At 47.3% G+C, this 21,533-nt stretch overlaps 2 protein-coding genes across 2 annotated transcripts; both read left to right on the top strand.

Moving 5' to 3' along the window:
- Positions 1-1,179: 1,179 nt before the first annotated feature.
- On the top strand, positions 1,180-5,770 carry IL36RN (interleukin 36 receptor antagonist). The gene is made up of 5 exons (XM_031040674.2): positions 1,180-1,419; positions 1,796-1,856; positions 3,411-3,496; positions 4,581-4,708; positions 4,908-5,770. The coding sequence occupies exons 2-5, from the start codon at positions 1,828-1,830 to the stop codon at positions 5,130-5,132; spliced, it is 468 nt and encodes a 155-aa protein (XP_030896534.1). The 5' UTR covers positions 1,180-1,419; positions 1,796-1,827; the 3' UTR covers positions 5,133-5,770.
- A 4,019-nt stretch (positions 5,771-9,789) lies between these two features.
- On the top strand, positions 9,790-17,292 carry IL1F10 (interleukin 1 family member 10). The gene is made up of 5 exons (XM_006748870.3): positions 9,790-9,838; positions 13,740-13,799; positions 15,846-15,931; positions 16,222-16,349; positions 16,635-17,292. The coding sequence occupies exons 1-5, from the start codon at positions 9,792-9,794 to the stop codon at positions 16,845-16,847; spliced, it is 534 nt and encodes a 177-aa protein (XP_006748933.2). The 5' UTR covers positions 9,790-9,791; the 3' UTR covers positions 16,848-17,292.
- Positions 17,293-21,533: the final 4,241 nt, after the last annotated feature.

Below are 21,533 nucleotides of genomic sequence, written 5' to 3'. Positions count from 1 at the left end.
AAAAAAAAAACCACTTTGCCTATAGGCCAGCACCTTCTGTTGTTTTCTTTTTAATTTTGTTCTTTTTTATAGTTATTTTCAGTGTCCTTTCCATTTGGTCAATTTGATCATTTTGCATAAAGTAGCCTTTACATTTTAAAAATTTTCTGAGGTGCGCCTGGGTGGCTCAGTTGGTTAAGCATCTGCCTTCAGCTCAGGTCATGGTCCCAGGGTCCTGGGATCGAGTCCTGCATCAGGGAGCCTGCTTCTCCCTCTGCCTGCCACTCTGCCTGCTCGTGCTGTCTCTCTCTGTCAAATAAATAAATAAATAATCTTTTAAAAAATAAGGTTTTCTGAAAGGTGTTTATCACATTGGAAAAACTTGGTATTTTATTTATTCTTGAACACTTTAAGGACTTTTTAGCCTATAAACTGGAACACAATTTCTTTAAAATTTGTATCTTAACAATATATGGCTATCAGCGGTACTCAAAATGTCATTAAATTGTTTATTATGCACTGCCCTCTACCTTTAATTCAGATCCATCACAGAGAATGTATCAAGGTATTGAAATTGCATGAATTGTTACCCAGCCACATATTAATTTGCCAGTTAGGTATTGGAGAAAGATTGATTACAGGTGGCATGGGCTAGATTTTATTTTCTAAGGAAATAATCAGACACGAGTGAAGAGGTTGATACGAAGATGTTTGTCACCACATGATTTTCAATAGCAAATAATAATAGACTAATAATAATTGATTGCTATAAATAAATGATACATCTATACAATGAAATGTATGCCGCTGTTCAAGGTTATATCATAATTCATATTTGGTATGAAAAGATATTCTGCTATTTTGCTACATGAAAAAAGCAAGTTGAATAGAGTGTAGGCCCTATGACGAAGCCGCAGGAGACACAGTTGACAGTTACATATATAATGTAAGCAGTGGAAAAGTGTTGTCATTGGTTTTCTGATGGTACACTCACAGAAGACAAGTATTCATGGTGTGTTTTGTTTTGTTTTGTTTTGCCAATCTGGATTTTCAGGTTTTTCTACAATGAATATGTCGACTAAACATTGCCTAAGCAGGAAAGCCCCACCTCCAGCATTTTCCATAGGCCTGGCGAAGGAAGGAAGGAAGGGAGGAAGGGAGGGAGGGAGGGAGGGAGGGAGGGAGGGAAGGAAGGAAGGAAGGAAGGAAGGAAGGAAGGAAGGAAGGAAGGAAGGAAGGAAGGAAGGAAGGAAGGAAGGAGAAAAGGGGGTTTGTTCTAAAATCTTCTTTCCTTGAGTGGCTATTTGCACTGAAGTCTTTGGGTCTGGAAGCGCCTGAGGTCCAGGAGCTGAGTGCTCACAAAGAGCTTGAAAGCCCCTGGGAAGTTCATCAGAATTGCTGAAAGAAGACTATCTCCAGAACCTTCCTTCCTTGGGAGAGGTAATGAAGCGCAGGTGTTTCTGGAGGCTTAGGGTGGTGTGAAATACCTGGGAAACTCTGCTCCTCCTCAGCTTGTGGCAGTTTCAGGGGCTCCTCCCTAGTGCATTATTAAAAGGGCTGAGGCATCCCAGAGGAGCAGGCAGATACCACAGGCTCTGCCAGGAGAAAGGAGCATTCCGAGGTGTCCTTTGGGGAGCTGGGTTTCATTCTCCCCAGCAGGACTGGGGCTCTCTCCTGACCCCAGGCCTAGAATCCCCTGCTCTGTGGGGGATGTTCACATGCTGGGGAGAGGGGTGGTAGGGTTAGAAGGCTGTTTGCTACTCAGGCCCCTTCCAGCCCAGCCTCTATCTCCACCTAAGATTTTGTGTTATTTCAGAATAGGAGAGTCTACACACTGTGAAGCTCAAGATGGTCCTGAGTGGGGCACTGTGCTTCCGGTGAGTATCTGAACCTCTGACTGGCTGTGTCCTCTGGGGGAAATAAGTTCCAGGTAGACCTGTTGTCCATCCTTTCTGGGTAGGGAGGGGCTGCACCTGCCCAGAGTTGGGGCTCTCATAGGTGGGTGAACAGCTGGGAAGTTGTAAACAGCCCCTCATTATCCTAAGAGAAGTTTTTCCAGCCTTTGTCAGGCTGGGACTGGCCACCTCATGGGGGTTCCCTGACGAGAAGGGGGAGCAAGTGAATCACTCTGTGTAGAGCTTCAGCCCCACATATCCATAATGAGAATGGAAGTCAGGAGACCCAGCTCAGAGCTGTTACCACCCACTGGGGTGAATTGATGTCACTCTGCTCCACTATCTCCCTGCTGCTCTTTGGGGACAACAAAACTATTTGGTCAATCAGTCTGTCTGTCTGCTGGCATGTACTGAGCCAGGCGGTCTGCTGTGTTCTGGACTTCGCACTAGTGAGTGAAAATGGTCCTAGTTCTCTCTGAACTCAGAGTCTAACATAGCTTTGCCCAAGGTGGGTTCTGGGGAGCCCCGACCCTATGAGTTGCTTTATATAGTGGAGCTCCTTGATTAAGAGATGTGGGAAATACTGCTTTCTGTGTCTTATAAGAGAACCATGGTACAATTCAATATATTAGTAACTTTCAATGAGATTTGTTTGTGTTTAGCCACCACTGAACCAATTTGCACATAGCATACTTATTTCCATATAACACCTGAAGAAACCCATTTTAGGATATATTTTTCTCCTCACAAGATGTCAAAAAATCAACTGAAATCAGAAATGAGAAATAAATTTGAAAAGTAAAATATAAGAATTTTAAATTTATTATTTTATTTTTATTTTTTAAAGATTTATTTATTTATTTGAGAGAGAGTGTGCAGTGGGGAGGGGCCGAAGGAGAGGGAGAGAGGAACTTAAGCAGACTTCAGACTGAGCACGAGCCCAACGCAGGGCTCGATCTCATGACACTGAGATCACGACATGGCCCAAACCAAGAATCTGACGCTCAACCGACTGCGCCCCTCAGGCGCCCCAAGAATTTTAAATTTAAAGATATTCCTCACTTAATAGGTGGAAGTAAATGTGCCTTGATGTCTTCAATAATGACTGAAGAATCAGATTTTCATCTGGAAGAGGCTTGGGCATTATCTAACCCATTGTCTTAATTAGCAACAGGGAAATTCAGGCCCAGAGAGAGCAAGCAACTTGTCTGTTGGGACTCAGCAGCAGTGGCAGCACAGCCAGATAAGAACCCAGGATTCTGACTCACAGTCCAGTTTCTTTTCCAACATCACACATGGAGGAGATTGGTTGGTGTAGAAAAGATTGAATAGGGTGAAGACTCAGATGGGAGGTTATTGTTATCCCATTAGTAGGGTATGAGCCCAGCAGGGCAGGCAGAGAAGGTTGGGTGGTTACTTCTGGCACAGCGGGAGGAGAGGGAGACAATGCCTGACACTGGGGGACTCTGTAGAGCCCAGCAATCCCGAGCACCCACCCCTCCCCTAACTAAGCATCATCCTGTCTTGATGTTTCAGAATGAAGGATGCGGCCTTGAAGGTGCTTTATCTGCATGATAACCAGCTTCTAGCTGGAGGGCTGCATGCAGGGAAGGTCATCAAAGGTTGGTGGCAAAACATGACCCTACTTCCCTAGGTCTCTATACACTCTGAGGGGAGGGGGCCTGGAGGGGGCTTAGAATAGCTATGCAAACTGGCACAGGCCTACAGATCCCAGGCCTGACACTGTAGATGGGCATCATAAAAGCAGGCTCTGAACAAGGACAAATAAAATACTACGCCTTCCAGCAAAGTGAGGACACCTACCCCATTGCCACCTGAAGCCTCTATGCAAAGGTGGGAATATTTTCCAGGATGAATGCTTTGTTCTTCCCTCATAGGTAGACTTAGGCCAAACATTCCTTTTCCTGGGAGCAAGTGCTGGGGAGAGATCTAAAATAGGCTCCTAGGCCTTTATTCCCATATGGGAGTGGCTTTCTATCCCTTTGCCCTGGGTGGGTTCCCTCTGCTCTCTGGGGATTCCTGGTCCCTCAGAGTGATGGGACCCAGATAGCAGGTGGCACCATCTGGCCTCATGCCCCAGACACCATGACAGGCCTTCTCTCTAAAATAGCACATACCTGCCCACTTGGGACACATTTACTAGGCTCTGGGGCCAGGCAGTGTGTGTGTGTGTGTGTGTGTGTGTGTGTACACGTGTGTATGCATGCATGCATGTATGTGAGTGTGTGTATGTGTTTGTATGTGTGGTATGTGGTAGGGTAGGTTTGTATGTGTGGTACAGAGAGGAATGAGACCCTCTTCTGTTCTCATGTTGGTACAAACATGTCCAAATAACTCTGATGAGAGGCTTATCAAATCAAGTTTCCAAAAGAAGGCCAGAGGGTCAAGAGGCATTAAAGGAGGTGGTCAGATCTCCCCTGGGGGTTAGAGAAGACTTGAAGGTTTGAGCCTGGACAAGGGGGTGGGCTAGGGGTGGGAGATGGTACAATGTGCTTACATGCCTTGATGTCATTGGGCCAACTGGCAGGAGACCACCCTTCCCTAGATGACAGCTGCTACCAGGCTTCCTTTCTGCCCAGTCTGGGGACAGGATGTCTCATATAGGTCTTGTGCTTCAAAGTCCACGATTTGGGGAGAGGGAGGGAAGGGCAGTCAGGGACCCTGAATCTGGCTTCCTTTCTCTAGGCGAGGAGATCAGTGTTGTCCCCAACCGGTCTCTGGATGCCAAGCTGTCTCCAGTCATCCTGGGCGTCCAGGGAGGGAGCCAGTGCCTGTCGTGTGGGACAGGGCAGGAACCGACTCTGAAACTAGAGGTGAGTCCTGTTAGGGCATCCTTGCTATCTGACTTCACTAAGCCAGCAGATGCTGAAGCCACTGGGCCAGGCATCCTGGGGCCTGATCCTCTCCCTCGCAGGGTTCTGTTGATGACAGCCCTGCCTCTCCATGCCCATGGCCCAGCTCTCCTGCCTCCTCCGCTCCTTCCCCTCACCTGCCATGCCTCTCCACTCACAGCCAGTAAACATCATGGAACTCTACCTCGGTGCCAACGAATCTAAGAGCTTCACTTTCTACCGGCGGGACACGGGGCTCACCTCCAGCTTCGAGTCAGCTGCCTACCCAGGCTGGTTCCTCTGCACCGTGCCCGAAGCAGACCAGCCTCTCAGACTTACCCAACTCTCAGAGGATGCCAGCTGGGGCAACCCCATCACAGACTTCTACTTCCAGCAGTGTGACTAGGGCAATGCACCCCCCAGAACCTACTTGGGCAGAGCCGGCTCAGGCAGGGGCGGACGTAGAGGAGGACACTGATGGCAACCTCCCCCCATCTGTTCTCAGGGCCCCACCTCTGGCTGGGCACTTGGCCACTCTCCCTTTTGATTCCCAGTTTGGGTAAATCCTTCTGAGATTTGGGGCTTAGTCCATAAGTTTCTTTCCCTATTGAGTGGTGCTACTGGTGTAGAACCTTGCGAAAACCACTCAAGATAAACTGGAAGTCACATGAAAAGTTTCCCAGGGGTCAGGGTGGGGGGAGTGTTGGAAGCTGTTCATGCTTCATGGTAACTTACCCAGTACCCCTGAGCCCCACAAGCCAGCCAATCCCAAGTTGAGCCTATTAGGGCCACCAGCTGCCCACATGAGGTCCTGTCATCTATCACTATGCAGGAGAGGGAGGTCATAGAGTTAGGGACCCAAAACCCAGCCCGCTCCCTCTTTCCTGTAACTCAGCTGCCATCATATTCTGCATTTCCATCTCAACCCTCATGCGCTAGCCATGGCAGGAGAGGGTGGTGGTGTCCAAGGAATTGACTCCAGCTCAGAAGGCTGAAGAATGGCCAGGCATGTCATATGTTTTGAAACCTGAGGTGCCATTAAAATCCAAGATACTGGTACCTATTCACATGGAAAGATGCTTGTGACATATTAAGAAGAGCAAATTACAAATTAGCATATCTTGTAATTTCATTTTAATTAAAAAATACCTATCTATATATTTCTTTTTTTTTTTTTTTTTAAAGATTTTATTTATTTATTTGAGAGAGAGAATGAGATAGAGAGAGCATGAGAGGGGGAAGGGTCAGAGGGAGAAGCAGACTCCCTGCTGAGCAGGGAGCCCGATGTGGGACTCGATCCCGGGACTCCAGGATCATGACCTGAGCCGAAGGCAGTCGCTTAACCAACTGAGCCACCCAGGCACCCTCTATATATTTCTTCATAGAAAAAAAGTCCAAAAGAGTTTACTTCAATTTTAGCAATGTTAATTTAGCAATTACAGGTAATTTTTCTTTGTATTCCTTTATTTAAACATTTTCTAATTGTTCTACAATGAAGATGAACTTTTTGTGTAATAAGTAAGTTAATCTTGAGGAAAAGAGAGCAGACAATATTTCTAATCATCTTCAGCATCTACTTCCCTGAGTGAAATTCAAACTGAATTGAGCTCTGCTGCTCTGGTCAGCAGCGACAGAATCAGTACACAGACCTCAGCAAAGCTGTGAAGAAAGAGAATATGATGAGTTAGTGTGGTTGGAATCTCCTGGAAAAGGAATTTATAGAAAGAATAATCCTGGACCTAGAGTGGTCATAGCCCCCTGAGATTGCAAGGTGTGGGTTTCAGCCTCCAAAGGGTCCCATGCTGGTTGAAATTCATGTCCTTCTGGAAATTTTAGACTGGGGCCTTATTTGGAGACAGGTTCTTTGCAGATGTAATTAGTTAAGAGGTCATGCTGTATTCGGATGGGCTCTAAATCCAGCATGACTGCATATGCAACAGGAGACACACAGGAGACCCAGGAAGAAGGCTATGTGAAGATGGATGCAGAGATTGCACTTATGCGGCAATAAGGCAAGAAATACCATGACTGAGGCAACCACCAGAAGCTAGGAAGAGGCAAGGAAGTATTCTTCCCTAAAGCCTTCAGAGGGAGGACAGCCTTCTAGTCTCCTGAATTATGAGAGCAAAAATTTTCATTGTTTTAAACCACCAATTTTGTGGTAATTGGTTATGGCAGCCCTACGACATAAACACAGCTGCTGCTGACCCCATCTCACATCGTGTATGTCCCCTCCCACATTGTACCCGTGTTGTCTCTGTGACTAACAGAATGTGGCAGAAGTAATATGCTACTTTTGAGATTAGATTATAAAAAAGACTCTGCGGCTTCTATCTTGTTTTCTCTGTCTGTTTCTTTGTTTACTTGTTCTGGGGGAAGCCAGCTGCCATCTCATAAGCAGCCCTATAGAGAGACCCATGTGTTGAAAATGAAGCTTCCTGCCAACTGCCACATGAGTGCATTTGAAAGCAGCTCTCCCAGCCACAGTCAGGCCTTCAGATGATGCAACTCTGGCTGACAGCTCGATTGCCACCTCAAGAGAGACTCTGAAGCAGAACCACCTAGCTAAACTGGTCTAGATTTCCAACTCTCAGAAACTGTGAGAAAATAAATGTTTGTTACTTTCAGTTGCTAAGGTTTTTTTTAAAAAAAGATTTGTTTATTTATCTTTTCAGAGAGAGAGAGAGTGCACACAGGGCAGGGGCGGGCAGAGGGAGAGGGAGAGTGAGAATCTCAAGCAGACTCCCTGCTGAGGGTGGAGCTTGACGCAGGGCTCAATCCCAGGACCCTGAGATCATGACTTGAGCTGAAACCAAGAGTCGGATGCTTAACTGACTGAGCCATCCAGGTGCCCCAACTTGTTACACAGCAATAGATAACTAATACATAGGAAAAGAGAAATAAATGCATTTATTTTATTATGATTGCAGTTTTCTTCAATATTTTCATTTTCCTTCTCAAAATCAACATCAGCCCTTTTGTTTCTCCAAACATTCTATTTAAAAGCTGATCATACTAAAGTTATTGAATATTCTCAGTGTCTGCAAGGTTTAGCTCTTCCTTGACTACCTTTGCACCTCCAGTCTGACATGCCAGGGATTATGACTCCAGCATGCCTGCCTAAACTCTAAGGGATCAGAACAGAAGCCAGAGGAGAGGCCTAAATCTGAGCCCCAGGTATTCTTCCTGCACCTCACCGGTCAGACCAGCCTGGCAGGTTCAGATTCTGCTGAAGCACTAGCAAGGAGGTGGCCAGACCAGAAGGGTCTGTCTCTGTGGAGCTACTGAGGCTCAGATGCAGCCAAAGCCCTTGGGTAGCCGACAGCACAAGTCCTGCCACAGGCCTCTCAGGAGTGCCGAGAACACAGGCTCTGGGCACCAGGCTTGTTTCTGCAGACCCATTTCACACTCTTTCTTTGCCCATGGGCCCAGCCATAGTCTCATATTGTCACCTCCTCCAAGAAAACTTTGCTGAATTGAGATCTCTGGTCATCTGCTCTGACTGTGCTACATTGCTATGCCAACTCCCCCTCATTGTAATAATTGATTTGGGGTCTATGGCCCCTGAAAAGACCTCAAGGTCAAGGCTGTATTTATTTGTTTCCAAGGATCTCAAATAACATTTGACAAATAATTGGAAACCGGCAAGTATAGAATGTGGAAACTATTCCTCCACCCTGGACTATTCTTTCTCTCTCCTCCACCCATCTAAATGGGCCCACCCTTCAAGGAGCAGCTGAAATTTCACCTCAGTCTGGAAGCTTTCTCCAGCCTGAAGTGATTGATTCATCATTTGTAAGATGGTAGAATTCAAAATGGTTTTAGCAGGGATGAGCTGACATGAGTCAATAGAAAAAGAAGGAAAGTAAAACAGAATGTATGGGCTGGGGGACCTTGGCATCATAATTGTTCATATGAAAAAGACATAGTGGTTTTAGATTTCTTCAATTTCAATATAAGTCCCCAGCTTGACCTGTATTTACAGAGATATTATGCCCACATCACATGGCATTTGTGCAAGGCATAGGCATTGAGGACTAAGAGTGTGTTCTGAATAGTTGAGAGTGTCCCACAATCAAGTCATTAGGGTAGAGGCTAGGAAGCTGAGGGTCTTTATCCTGGAGAAGCAATACACAGAAAGCCCCATTCAAACACTCAAAGCTCTGCCTAGTAGAAAAATAAACTTGTTCTGTGTAATTCCAGGAGGCACAAGCAGGACTGATGAGTAGAAATTACGTGTGACCCAAAAATTTTAACCGCAAGGACCACACACACTGCTAGGGTTTCTTCAAGAAGTTGTGGAGGTATTGAAGAAGAGCCTGATTAATTATGTCTCGGGGGTGCTGTAGCACAGATTTCTCCCTTTGGAGGGATCCTATATGCCATGTCTAAGGCCCTTTCAATTCTAGGAATTTTTTTACTCAAGGAGATTCTCTGCCTCTGTTGTTTCCAATATGCCCTTGTCCTGCAGATTAGAGAGCCCAGTCTTCTTAATTATTTTTTTAAATATTTATGACTTAGCTCCCCAGCTGGACTGTAAAGCTACCTAACAACGGGGACCATGCATTGCACATCTTTGTCACACAGCAGTGTAAATACTCAGTAAATGCTCATTGACTGCCTGGCATAATACCCCATGCATTGGCCCTTTCCACAGAGAGATGAGAGATAGATTGGGAGAGGGGTGAAGAATGACTGTTGGCCTTAGGAAACAGAAATTGGGTCCCCTCCCTGCCCATCTTTTCTTATCTTTCACTCTTTAAGCATCTACGTGTGGATTGGCCTCTCCTACTTTCTTACCAGGCCCTTTGAATGACCTAAGAGTGAGAATTATGGTAAGGCAGATGGTCCCCAGAGAACACTATGCCAAGCTTCTCCACCCCTTGCAAGTAGACAGATGGATGGATGGTTGGATGGTTGGACAGACAGGTGGATGGATAGACTGAGTTAAGTAATATTGATTAGAGGCTTGAGTATTCTCTTTACTCCTGCCCTGCTCACATGGTGCTCTTTACACCTGCCCTGCTTACACGGTGTCATGTGTCCTAACCCTCCAGGGAACACGATGGCTGCCCAGTCCCAGGATGGATCTAAGGTCAATGTCCTCTGCAGGTGGGTTTCCTTAAATGTTCTCTCTCATCAACCTGATAACAGCTAATAGGACTTGTTGAAAAGCAGAGACTTCCCTCCCCTCTTTCCAAACAGGGCCATACTCCCAATGCCATCAGTCCCCTCTCTCATGTTGTCTTGCTGGCTGCAGCCTGGCTTAAAACACCAGAGGTTGCTCTGTCCTTGGGCCCCTTAAACACATCCCCTCTTGCCTCTTCTACCTCTCTAAGCCTAGGATGGACCCTCATGGGGCACCAACAGGAAGGTGATATGAAGACATCTGACCCCAAGACTATTTATCTGGCTATTGAAACCACCAATAACAGTGTCAATGATAGTAGCTATGAGCAGGGGCCCAGTGACTGGCTTCTGCCAGGCTTTATGGGTGACTCTCTCCCCCTTCAACAAACACTCATTAATGCCCCCACCTTCTCATTATCCATACTGTGCTAAAGACATTGTGAAATCCCTAGGCTCTTCTTTCCCAACCTAGAGCCAATTATAAAGATTGCAGGAGGCTTGAGCCACCCTGACCAGACAGTATAAACTCGGGGCAGATGCCCTGGAGAAATCAGTTGGATGTTCCAGGCACCCAGGATTTCAGGTCAGTGGTTCATAGGCAGTATTCTATCTCTCCTTCTCACTTTCCTTCTCCTTTCTGTCAATATCTCTGGTATGCCCCCTCCCTTAACTCCTCCTGGCAAGCTCTTTAGATAACAAGGTATCCCCTCCACAGAACATCATGGGATGCTAAATAAGTCTGGGAGCACATAGAAAGAATTTGAGAGAAAGCATGGGTTAAACCAAGTCAAGATTTTTAAATATTTAGAACCATAGATTTTAGGAAGTAATTTCAGAAGAAATCAACCAGGCCAGTGGTATTCACCATTGTGTGGTGAGGCTTGGGGTTTGTTAGATGTGCCCAGTGCCTGCTTTAGTGGTCAAAGACAGGGTTCTGGTATCACCCTCATTCTCTGATTCAGCAAAAGCAAGTTCCCTTTATCCATTTTACTTTCATTAGATTTCTGTGTAAATTTTCATTGTGAAACTTAGTTTTGAAAAATACTGACCTTGCCCGGCCTCTCTTCCTAATGATAACAAGTTGGAGGCCCAGGGACTAAAGGGGACTTTCTAAGGTAGCAAGCCAAATTGTTAGCAAAGCTAGGTCTAGAACCCAACCTGGCCATTGAAATCTTCTCTGTGTGTTTCTATGTCTTGCTTGTAAGCATATATGTGTGTCAGGGTGGTTGGAGGGAGCTACAGGCCACACTTCATGGATCAAGATATTGTTAACTTTTATAAGGGAAACAAATGTCTGTATATAGAACAATACATAAGACAGTGAAATCTAATAGGATTTCAGAGTAGGGTTGCAAGAGTAAAGGAAAGATTCATTAAACTCTGAGTCATGGAATCATAGATCGTTTGATCTGGAAGAATCTTAATAACCACAGACTCTAATTCCATGATTTTATAGATGCTGAAACTGAGAAGTGGAGGTGATGTGACATAACCTTGTATGTCTGAGCTGTTACTCTGACCTGATAATTAATTTGGCAGAACTAGAGACTCAACCTATAGATAAATGATACCATATCCAGTGCCTCTAATGCCAAAAGACCTGAATGGACGGCAAGGAGGGGGGATGACTTTTGAGGCAGGGAAATCAAAGACAACTGTGAGCATGCCCACAGGGAAGAAAGAAGGCATGTGCCTGGAGGGGTGGTTTAGTGTCCACAGAGAAGTGAGATACACTCATACACGTGAATCAGGGCCAGATGGTGATGAAATGGGCAGCCACTGTAGACTCTAGAGCTGGGTGGAGATGTTGTGAAAGCAATACCTAGAATATAGGTCCAGGTACCTCACATAGGTTGGGCTGGATTGAAGGTAGAAAAGCCAGGAATATAGGCACAGGTACAATGGCTATTAAGACAAAGTTACATTTTAGGGGCACCTGGGTGGCACAGTTGGTTAAACATCCAACTCTTGATTTCAGCTCAGGTTCATGCTCAGCATGGAGTCTGCTTGAGATTCTATCTACCTCTGCCTCTTCCCACTCATGTGCATGTGCTCTCTCTCTCTCTCAAATAAGTAAATAAATCTTTAAAAAAAGAAGACAAAATTACATTTTAAAGAATAATTTATGAGAACTTGCTAGCAAATCAGACATAGAGTAAGGAGAAGGGGGGAGATGAATGGGCTGGGAGGAGGAGAAGATTGATTTGACTTCAGATCTATTTGGTTGGGTGTAATGGCAGGAAGTCCAAAGGGAGGTGTCCTATAGACTGTTGGAGATAAAGTATCATGTTCAATTGGGACTTGGGAGGCTTTAGACCAATATGATCACTGCAGCTATGGAAGTGGATGAATGGCAACTCATGGGATATGAGAGAGAAGTGCTTAGAACTTAGACTTGTGGCTTCCAGCCTTAGGGACACCACCAAATGGAAAGGAGAATCTACACAGACCTGAGAAGGGGAAAATGGAAGTGTGAAGGGAGTCAATTAATGTCAAGAGCTCTGAGGAGGCAGAAGCCAAATATCAGAAGAATCAAAAGAGTCTTTTGATTTGGCTCCACAGAAGTTAATATTGGTCTTGGAGAGAACATAGTCCACATAGAAAGCGTGTAGGAGAGCAAGGAGAGGATGTGATGGAGAAAGCTCAGTGCTACTTGGGTGGCGGTTTTTGACTCAGGACAGGTGGATTGATGAAGTCTGAGACAGCCAGAGATGGTGTCCAGGGAGGACAATAGGCCAGAGTTCAGGGAAAGATCACCTGGGGACAATAGGGAATGGAAAGCTTAGGGGATGGAGTGTGTGGTGCATTGGGAGGGACCATGGCAGATGCTTAGCACCAGGACCCCAGGCTCTCTGATGGACTAGAAGCTGGCTTCTCACTCCTATTCACCTCATCACAGTCTAGCCAGAACCCAGGAGGGGGTGCCTGATATGGCAGTCTTTGGGAGAAATACTGGGATTTGGGGGTTGGGCCAGGACAGGAGGCTTCTGGGGCCCCTGGAGATCCAGCTAGACTGGACCAGCACTGAATTTCTGCCTGCCCCTGTGCTCACATTGACCAAGAGTGGGAGTCATCATCCTCACACAGAGCCCTCCACTTGATCTGTCCCGGCCAGACCTTGGTATAGCTACTAGCCTGCCCATTAGTTTTGCTGCTGCAACCAAAAGAGCCCCAGTAGTTTGGCTGAGAGAGAGAACAGCATCAAGTGTGCTTGCATTGAGGCCACACTGCTGATGGCCTGTCTGGGCTGGGAGATCCTCTATCTAGTCCTTTGCTACTCAAAGTGTGGCCAGGGACCAGCAGTGTTCATATCACTTGGTTGCATGTTTGAAATGCACAGTCTCAGGCTCCAGCCCAGACCCAGGGAACCAGAACTGGCAGGTGATTTATATGTTCACTGGAGAGTGAGAAAAACTGAGATGGTATACCAGTTCCCAAGGCTGGCTTGTCATGGAGTCACTTCAAGCCCTGGCGAATCAGAATCTTCAGGTGACTTTAGTGCCAGGCTGGGCAGTGGGACAGGGTTTGAGTCCAGCTCATCCTCAAACTGTGAGGCTGGAGCATACCCCACCTCAATCTCAGCTCCAGGAAGTACTCCTGTCTAAACTCTTTGGGGAACCTGTTCTTCGGTTTCCCCAAGCTAGCACCATGCACACGTCATGGGCTCACACCCCGGTCAGATGGCCCCAAAGGAGGGTGAAACAGAGCTGCCTGGAACTTGCTGAGCTGGGGAGATCATGGAGGACTCTGGCAGGCCAGTTATAGATAAGCAGCCTAGTGAGATTTTTCCACCCTGTGATTTGGTGATTTGGGGACCCCCAGGGGGCCTGCCCCCCAGCTCTACCCACCCTTCTCTGACAGCCCTTCTCTCCTTCCCCCTCAGCAAGGACCAGTCGCCCACAATTGCAGGAATGTGCTCCCTCCCCATGGCAAGATACTACACGTAAGTCTTCCTGGAGTCCTCCCTCTCTAAACCAGGGGCCTGGGGATGATGTGGGAAGAGGGAAAGAAGGCTGAGGGGAGGGATGCGGCTCCATCTCACCCAAGAAATCTCAAGTACCCCATAATTAAGCTTAATCATCATCCTCATCACAATAGCTCTCTTTCCTGACCATCTGCAAGATGCTAGCCCTTCTGCTGCCTTGCCTCCCTCCTGAGTAACCTACAAGGGGGGCATGACTGAATCCATTCAGATTTGGAAACTGAAGCTCAAAGATGTTAAAAAAATTACCTCATGTCACACAGAGCCAGGACTCACCCCTTATGCCGCTCTGTCCTCCTCTCTCCAAGAGCTCAGAGACAATTTTGAATCTCAGTGACGGCATCTTTATATGTTGGCCTCTGTGGCCTTTCCTCCCTGTCTGCACTCCCAACTATCCCTTTTACCTCATTTGACATTTGAGACTTTCCTTATAGTTTATACTTTATTGCCTGTGATTTCTCGTAAACTGTCTCCAGCCCTTTGAGGAATGAGATGAGACATAACACAAATAAAACAGGACTGACTTCTGGGTCACATTTCCTCAGCACCTCCATGGGCCTGCCCTGTCCTAGATACCAGGGGGCCAGTTGGGGCCTCCAGGAAGTTACAATGTGCCTGGGGAGGCAAGACACATGTGCATGAAGCACCCACATGACAAAACAGATGTCAGCACCTTGGGGTATCTAACTTGGATTCTGGTCTTCAAAGAGAATGTTGCTGGCAGATGAGTTCCGCACAAGTCCTGGTTGCCCAGGTTGGAGAGAGAATGGCAAACCCAGGCTCTTTTCAGATCTTTATTTTTATTGTACAAGTGAACCTTCTTTATACACATACAGTCATTGGCTAAGGGTATTATAATTAGTTGTTACTGAGATAAAAAAAATCTGGAGGTAATGGTGTTGGCCCAGAGGTTCTGCCCTTGGAGATAGGGAGGGCTGCCCAGGTCCTGAGAGCGGCTGACATTTTGAAACCAGCCAAGCCACCGACATAATAACCTGCGAGCTAATAACCTGCATGACTTTGATGTTGCACACGCTCACCATGGTTTCCTCCCTGTTCCCCAACACATATTTACCCTCCCAGGCTGATGATTGGAACCATCGCCAACCCCAAATGACTGTAATCACACCCTGCCCCAGCTCTTTGCTGACCTCCTAAATTTGGCACCCATAACACGGGGCCACCCCAGAATACACCTTGCATGGAACAGGGTGGCCATGTTGGCACACCCACTGTCACATAGGATTTTTTTTTTCTGATTTGTGAATTTTGTTCTATAAAAAAGCCTTTAAAATATTTGAAAAGCAAACCACACTTTATTTTTTAAAAGATTTTATTTATTTATTTATTTTAGAGAGAGAGAGAGAACACATGCAAAGGGCAGGAGGAGAGGGAGGGAGGATCTCAAGCAGACTCCGCGCTAAGCACAGAGCCTGACATGGGGCTTGATCTCATGACCCTGAGATCAAGACCAGAGCCAGAATCAAGAGTCGGACGCTTAGCTGACTGAGGCACCCAGGGGCCCCACAAACCACACTTTATTATACATTCAATTAATCTTCTTCACTGAAGAAAATAAAACATTTATGCAAAATTGGGTCAGGCCCAGAAAATCTGGGATAAGGCTCACTGTATCCTAGAGACATCTGAGCCTCATTGGGAAATTTCTCAGGAAGGGCATGAAAAGGGGCTAGCATAATCAGGAAAACTCTGTCTACCCATCAATGAGAAGGCACTGGCTTTCCTCACTGCCCCAGGACTCCTGACAGAGGCCAACGCTGGTAAAGGGAGCCTCTGAGAATCACGAGCTCCAGAAGACCTTCCCTTGCCTTAAGGCTGACCTGTTTTTACCCGCTCTTGGGTGGAGTCATGCACCTACTTCTCACCTATAGGAGAGAAGAACACCTAAATGCTCAGTGTGGTACTTCAGAGCATGGGGGCGGGAAGACTTTGGGGCTTGGTGGTGCCTGAAGGGAGCAGGTCGTCAGCACAACCATCTTGTTCCAGAATTAAGGATGCAGATCAGAAGGCTCTATACTTAAGAGGTGACCAGCTCCTGGTGGGAGATCCCAATTTGGACAACTGCTGTGCAGGTGAGCCACTGGGGCCTCCATCCCCTCAGACACACCCATGCTCCACCTGCCACCGGCTCTCCCCTTCCCTCTGCCTCTGGTGACAGTGAGAAGAGGCAGGGAGCCGCTGAGGACCTCTCCTTCTGAGGGTGTCATGACCGCTGCAGGGGTCCCAGCCTGTCCCACAGCCTGCATGCAGGGGTCAAGCCAGGTGTGCCCTGAGCCAGCTCTTTTCTGCCCAGGTGTAGCTCGCTGAGAGCTTGCCATCTAGGTCCTCTCATCTTCTGGCTCTCTTCTCTCTTTCCTCCCAGAGAAGATCTGCATACTTCCCAACAGAGGCCTGGACCGCACCAAAGTCCCCATCCTCCTGGGGATCCAGGGAGGCAGTCGCTGCCTAGCCTGTGTGGAGACAGGAGAGGGTCCTACCCTGCAGCTGGAGGTGAGAAACCACACCATATTCTGGGGTGCCCCACAGACATGGCCTGGCTTCCTGGGTGCTCTGGCATCTCTGTACCCATCTGTGGACTCCCAGCCAAGTCCACACATGCCTCCCTTTCCCTCTGCACCTAGTGCCAAAACCCCTGCCCTCCAGAACCTGCAGAAAGCACTGCCCTGGGTACTGACCCTCCCTGTAAAGTCCCTCACTGGCCACCCCCTGGGGGCCTCTAGGGCTGATATCTCAACCAGTGGCCTTATCCTGCAGCAGCCATCTTGCCCCCCACAGGATGTGAACATCGAGGATCTGTACAAGGGTGGTGAAGAAGCCACACGCTTCACCTTCTTCCAGAGAAGCTCGGGCTCAGCCTTCAGGCTTGAGGCCGCGGCCTGGCCTGGCTGGTTTCTCTGTGGCCCAGCTGAGTCCCAGCAGCCAATACGACTTGTCAAGGAGAGTGAGCCATTGGCCCACACTGAGTTCTACTTCGAACAGAGTCGGTAGGGAGGCGGCAGGAGGCTGAGCTCCAGGCTGGCGCCCCCAAACCAAGCTCATCCTGCTTAGGATTTGTGGTAGGCAGAATAATGCCCCTCTAAAGATATCCACATCCTAATCCCCAGAATCTGTGAATACGTTACCTTACAAGACAAAAGGGACTTGGCAAATGTGATTAAGGTAAGGATCTTGAGATGGGGAGACCATCCTGGATTATCCCAGTGGGCCCAGTGTAACCACAGGGGTCCTCATAAGAGCGAGGCAGGAGGGTGAGAGCCAGAGACTGGAAAATGCTATGCTGCTAATTTCGAATGTAGAGGATGGGGGCTACCAGCCCGCGAATGCTGGTGGTTTCCAGAAGCCAGATAATGCAAGGGACAGGATTCTCCCCTAGAGCTTCCAGGAGAAACAGTTGAATTTTAGTACAGTGAACCCATTTCAGACACCTGACCTCCAGAACTGTAAAATAATAAATGTGTGTTGTTTTAAGCCACCAAGTTTGTGGTAATTTGTTATAGCAGCAATAGGAAAATAGTACAAAGTCTTAGTAGGCCCCTGTGAACAGTGTTTAATGAAAGGTGTGTGGGTCACTCAGTGAGTTCTTAGAAGGCTGCCTACAGCTTTTCCTGCAGCCCATCTGCTCCAGAGCTTCTAGAAACAGCCAGAAGCTGCAGGCAGAACCTAGCTCTCCCCCTCTGTCCCTGGGTGGACAATGTCATGGGCTCCTCACAATTGTAGTTTTAGTTCAAGTCTTGTGATTTGCCTATCAGATATTTCACAGTGAATCAGTCATTTGACCGATTGATCAATGCCACTGGTTGTCTGCTGGTTTTGGCATGTGAGGACAAGGAGGAGCAGTGAGGGACAGATGGCGAGTTTGTACTGGGTGTGTTGAGTTTAAGGCTGTGGTGGAGCTAATGGGCTGAGGTGACTTGTTCCAGCCAACACTACAGGTCTGGGACTTGGCTGAGAGTTTGCAGTTAGGACTGATACTTGTCTTCGGAGCCCAAATCTCTCTCCATTTCACAGACAATCTGGGGTCGGGTGCAGACTAGGGCAGAGAGCCCATGGTGTCGGCACTCAGAGTGGTGGGCTGCTGGCACTCTTCCTCTTCTGTGTAACTACTCAGCGTCCATGCAACATGACCCAGGGGCCAGGGCATTCAAGGACAGGCTGTCATCACCCTCAGAACCACCCTGCAAGGCAAGCATTTTTGCCCATTTGACAGATGAGGACACTGAACTAGAAGGGGTGAAATAACTTGCTGAAAGTCGCATGAGCTGTACATGATGGAACTCAAGGTCATTCTGGCCCATCTGACCCCAATGTTGTTCCACACATTTTTATTCCACTCTTATTCTGGGAGTTGGGGAAAGGATGGTAAACAAGAACAAGCTTCTTTGGAGCTGATAATTGAGTGTGGGAAACATTGAATAGGCAAATAATCAAAGAAGAAAACAAACAAACAAGGGCAATTTACATGATAGAGGGTGAGGGCGGTAAGTATTGAGAGATATAACATTGGAGAAGGTGGGCAGGGGAGGTGACTCTTTGAGGAGGTGACATCTGAGCTGAGGCTGAAGGACAGGAGTGAGTGGGACTAGGAGTGATGAGGCAGAGGAATAGCAAGCATACGGGCTCTGAAACAGAAGGGGCTTGGTGTGTCCAAACAGCAGTGGGAAGCAGGGGTGTTGGAGCCTGGAGAACAAGGGAGAGGGTTAGGAGGTGATCAAGACCAGCAGGGGCTGGGTCCTGGGGGCCTTAAAGGCAAAATGAGCGCTTCAGTTTATCTTTAAGTGTGAAGGGAAGCTATGGGAAGGGTTTTAGCTGAGGAGAGACATGCTGGCCTGATGTCTTTAATAAGTTCAGATTCTTACCCTGCCTCTCCATTGCCTGCATATGCCCCAATTACTTTATCACCTGGCTATCATGTCATACCTGTGTGTTTATGTGTTGAGACTACTCTGTGCTTTTGGAGGGCATGCTCTGTTCAATTTCAGGTCACCAGTACCCAGAGTAGCTGCTGGAACACCAAAAGTGTTGAAGAAGTACAAAGTCTCGAATGGATTGGTGGATGATCACTTGGGTCTTGCCGATGGTTCAGGAGAGAGTGTAAGGAGAGCCATGGTAGCATGGTGGATGGTGCCCACTGTGGCACAGAGGCAGAGCTAGCAGAGAGGGCTGGGCAGGGCTTCGAAAAGGAAAGGGTGCTTAGTCTGGGCCTCAAAGAAAGAGTAGTTTTCCAGTCAGAGAGTGTGGGTATGGGCATTTCTAGGCAGAGAGAACGACTCTGGGAGGTGTGATGGAGAAGAGCTCCTAGCACTTCTGGGACCCAGGGCTTATGGCTGAGGAGTAGAAAATCACGTGCTGGGACCCAGGGCTTATGGCTGAGGAGTAGAAAATGAAGATGAGAAGTTAGGCGGGGCCTGGCTATGAATGCCTTGTGAGGGAAGTTACACTTATCCAGGAGACCTGGAGGAATCATCCAAGTATTTCAAGCAGGCCCTGGATTTTAAGCCTGGGCCCCTGAGGTCAACATTGGACCAACCCAGTTGCTACTAGAGCTTCAGCTCCTCCAGCTTCCTCTTCACTCCCCCTCACATCCCACCTGCCTTCTGTTTGGCACTGCCCTGGGATCAGCTTTGGTGCTTTGGTTCCAAGGTTTGCCTAGCCCCTGTCACCTCCCCATGCCTGCTCATCTCCTTCACTCATGGTAACTCAACTTGATCCAACTTGGTGCAGGGCCCACGACTGAGACAGGGACTGGGTATGTCTGGGTGGCTGTGGGCACAGTTCACAGAGAAAGGTAAATTGGATCAAGTTCTCTAAGAAAAAAAAAACATTTTGAACATCTATTATATGCAAATTCTATATTAGTGCCTGGGAGACAAAGAGGACGCAAGAGATTTGGGAGACACAGTCCCCACCCTTTAAAGGTGTGGATATTGTAGTATGGGGAGACCAGATGTTAGGAATAAAAGCCAACATGTATTGACTGCTTACTACAGAATGACTAGAAGACACTCCAAACAGCACTCAGGGAGCCTTGGACTGAAGTTCTGCAAGGCTCTATTATGAATAATGATGGGATGTTCTGGCACTGGGATTTAAGAGTAGGAAATGGAAGTAACTTCTGATAAATACAGTTCAGAGATGCCAGGAATGTTCTTCCTCCACCTCCCAAGACTCATTTTTTAAATTCCTCCTCCTCTCTGGCGACCACACCAAAGGTTTCATTCTGAAACCAGCCAATCAGAGCTATGACTGTGTAAATTTCTGGGAGAAATTTAGGTCTCATCCACTATTTACAACTGGTAGTTGGGAGCCAGAGACTAGTAAATAAGTGATTGGAAAACAGTGTCATAACCTCTCATTCAGGCAGCACCAGGGAGCCGGGCTGGTGGGGAGGGTAAGTGGTCCCATCCAAGGGGGTTAGAAGAGGTTTTAGAGGCAGTGAGGCATGCATGGGGCCAGCCAGGTGAGGGGCAGGGAGAGCTCTGGGGGCAGGTCAAGATGTGTCAGGCAGAGGAGACAGCCACATGGCTGCAGGAAGTCCTGAGTGTGGCTGCATGTGTGTGTTAGTGTCCACATGTATGTGTGTGCTCACGAGCATGTGTGTGTGCACATGTATGTATGGTGTGCATGTGTGTATGTGTGCATGCATGAGCCGCTGTCCGCATGTGTGCCTATGTGCATTGTATGTATGCATGAATGTCTGAGTGTGTGGGCTCTGTGTATCCACAAGAGGTGCCAGACAGCTAGGCAGCTGTTGATAAAGGACCTTGTCTTTATTCTAAGAAGCCCTGGAGCAATTTTATACAAGAGAATAATGTGTTCAGGGTTTCCTGTAACCCATGTGTCATTCCAGCCAGGATTCAAAATCTAGTCACACTTACCTTTTGAGCCCAGTTTTCATCCCATCCCACTTCTGCATTTTATCATAGCCCCTACAAACAAAGGCTCAAAACGCTGGACACAAACTGCACAGGCTACACAATATATGGCAGTTCTAGGGACGTCTAAGCCTGGATTCAGGGAGGAAAATAAAAGCGAGGAAGAAGACTCTAACAGGAGCCAGATTTTCCTGGATACCATTCTGCTAGAATATACGACCATTTCATAAATGAGCATGACAGAAATGAACAAAGTGAGCATAAACAGAAAAGTTAACATCTTAGACAGAAACATTGGCATTTGAGTTACTTGATGACATTGCCGGCTGGATTTTACATTTGTGTAACTAAGAAGGTTCACTAGCGATTCTGCCAAAACCAAGTCTATCTATCCTTTTATTTTTTTATTTTTTAAAATTTTATTATGTTATGTTAGTCACCATACAATACATCATTAGTTTTTGATGTAGTGTTCCACGATCCATTGTTTTCGTATAACACCCAGTGCTCCATGCAGTACGTGCCCTCCTTAATACCCATCACCGGGCTAATCCATCCCCCCACCCCCCTGCCCTCTGAAAACCCTGTTCGTTTCTCAGAGTCCATAGTCTCTCATGGTTCATCTCTCCCTCTGATTCCCCCCCCCTTCATTTTCCCCTTCCTTCTCCTGATGTCCTCCATTCTATTCCTTATGTTCCACAAATAAGTGAAACCATATGATAATTGACTTTCTCTGCTTGACTTATTTCACTTAGCATAATCTCCTCCAGTTCCATCCATGTTGATGTAAAAGTTGGGTATT

Source organism: Leptonychotes weddellii, chromosome 10 (genome assembly GCF_054177405.1).
Source record: "Leptonychotes weddellii isolate Sample4059 chromosome 10, ASM5417740v2, whole genome shotgun sequence".
NCBI lineage: Eukaryota > Metazoa > Chordata > Mammalia > Carnivora > Phocidae > Leptonychotes > Leptonychotes weddellii.
The sequence above is the reverse complement of the archived record's forward strand: the minus strand, read 5'-3'. Positions and strand labels throughout refer to the sequence as shown.

Coding starts and splice junctions, on each gene's coding strand:
- IL36RN (XM_031040674.2), top strand. CDS start 1,828: ATGGTCCTGAGTGGGGCACTGTGCTTCCG. Junction 1,857..3,410: donor AGTGGGGCACTGTGCTTCCG/GTGAGTATCTGA, acceptor TTGATGTTTCAG/AATGAAGGATGCGGCCTTGA. Junction 3,497..4,580: donor TGCAGGGAAGGTCATCAAAG/GTTGGTGGCAAA, acceptor TCCTTTCTCTAG/GCGAGGAGATCAGTGTTGTC.
- IL1F10 (XM_006748870.3), top strand. CDS start 9,792: ATGGCTGCCCAGTCCCAGGATGGATCTAAGGTCAATGTCCTCTGCAG. Junction 9,839..13,739: donor AAGGTCAATGTCCTCTGCAG/GTGGGTTTCCTT, acceptor CTTCCCCCTCAG/CAAGGACCAGTCGCCCACAA. Junction 16,350..16,634: donor GTCCTACCCTGCAGCTGGAG/GTGAGAAACCAC, acceptor TGCCCCCCACAG/GATGTGAACATCGAGGATCT.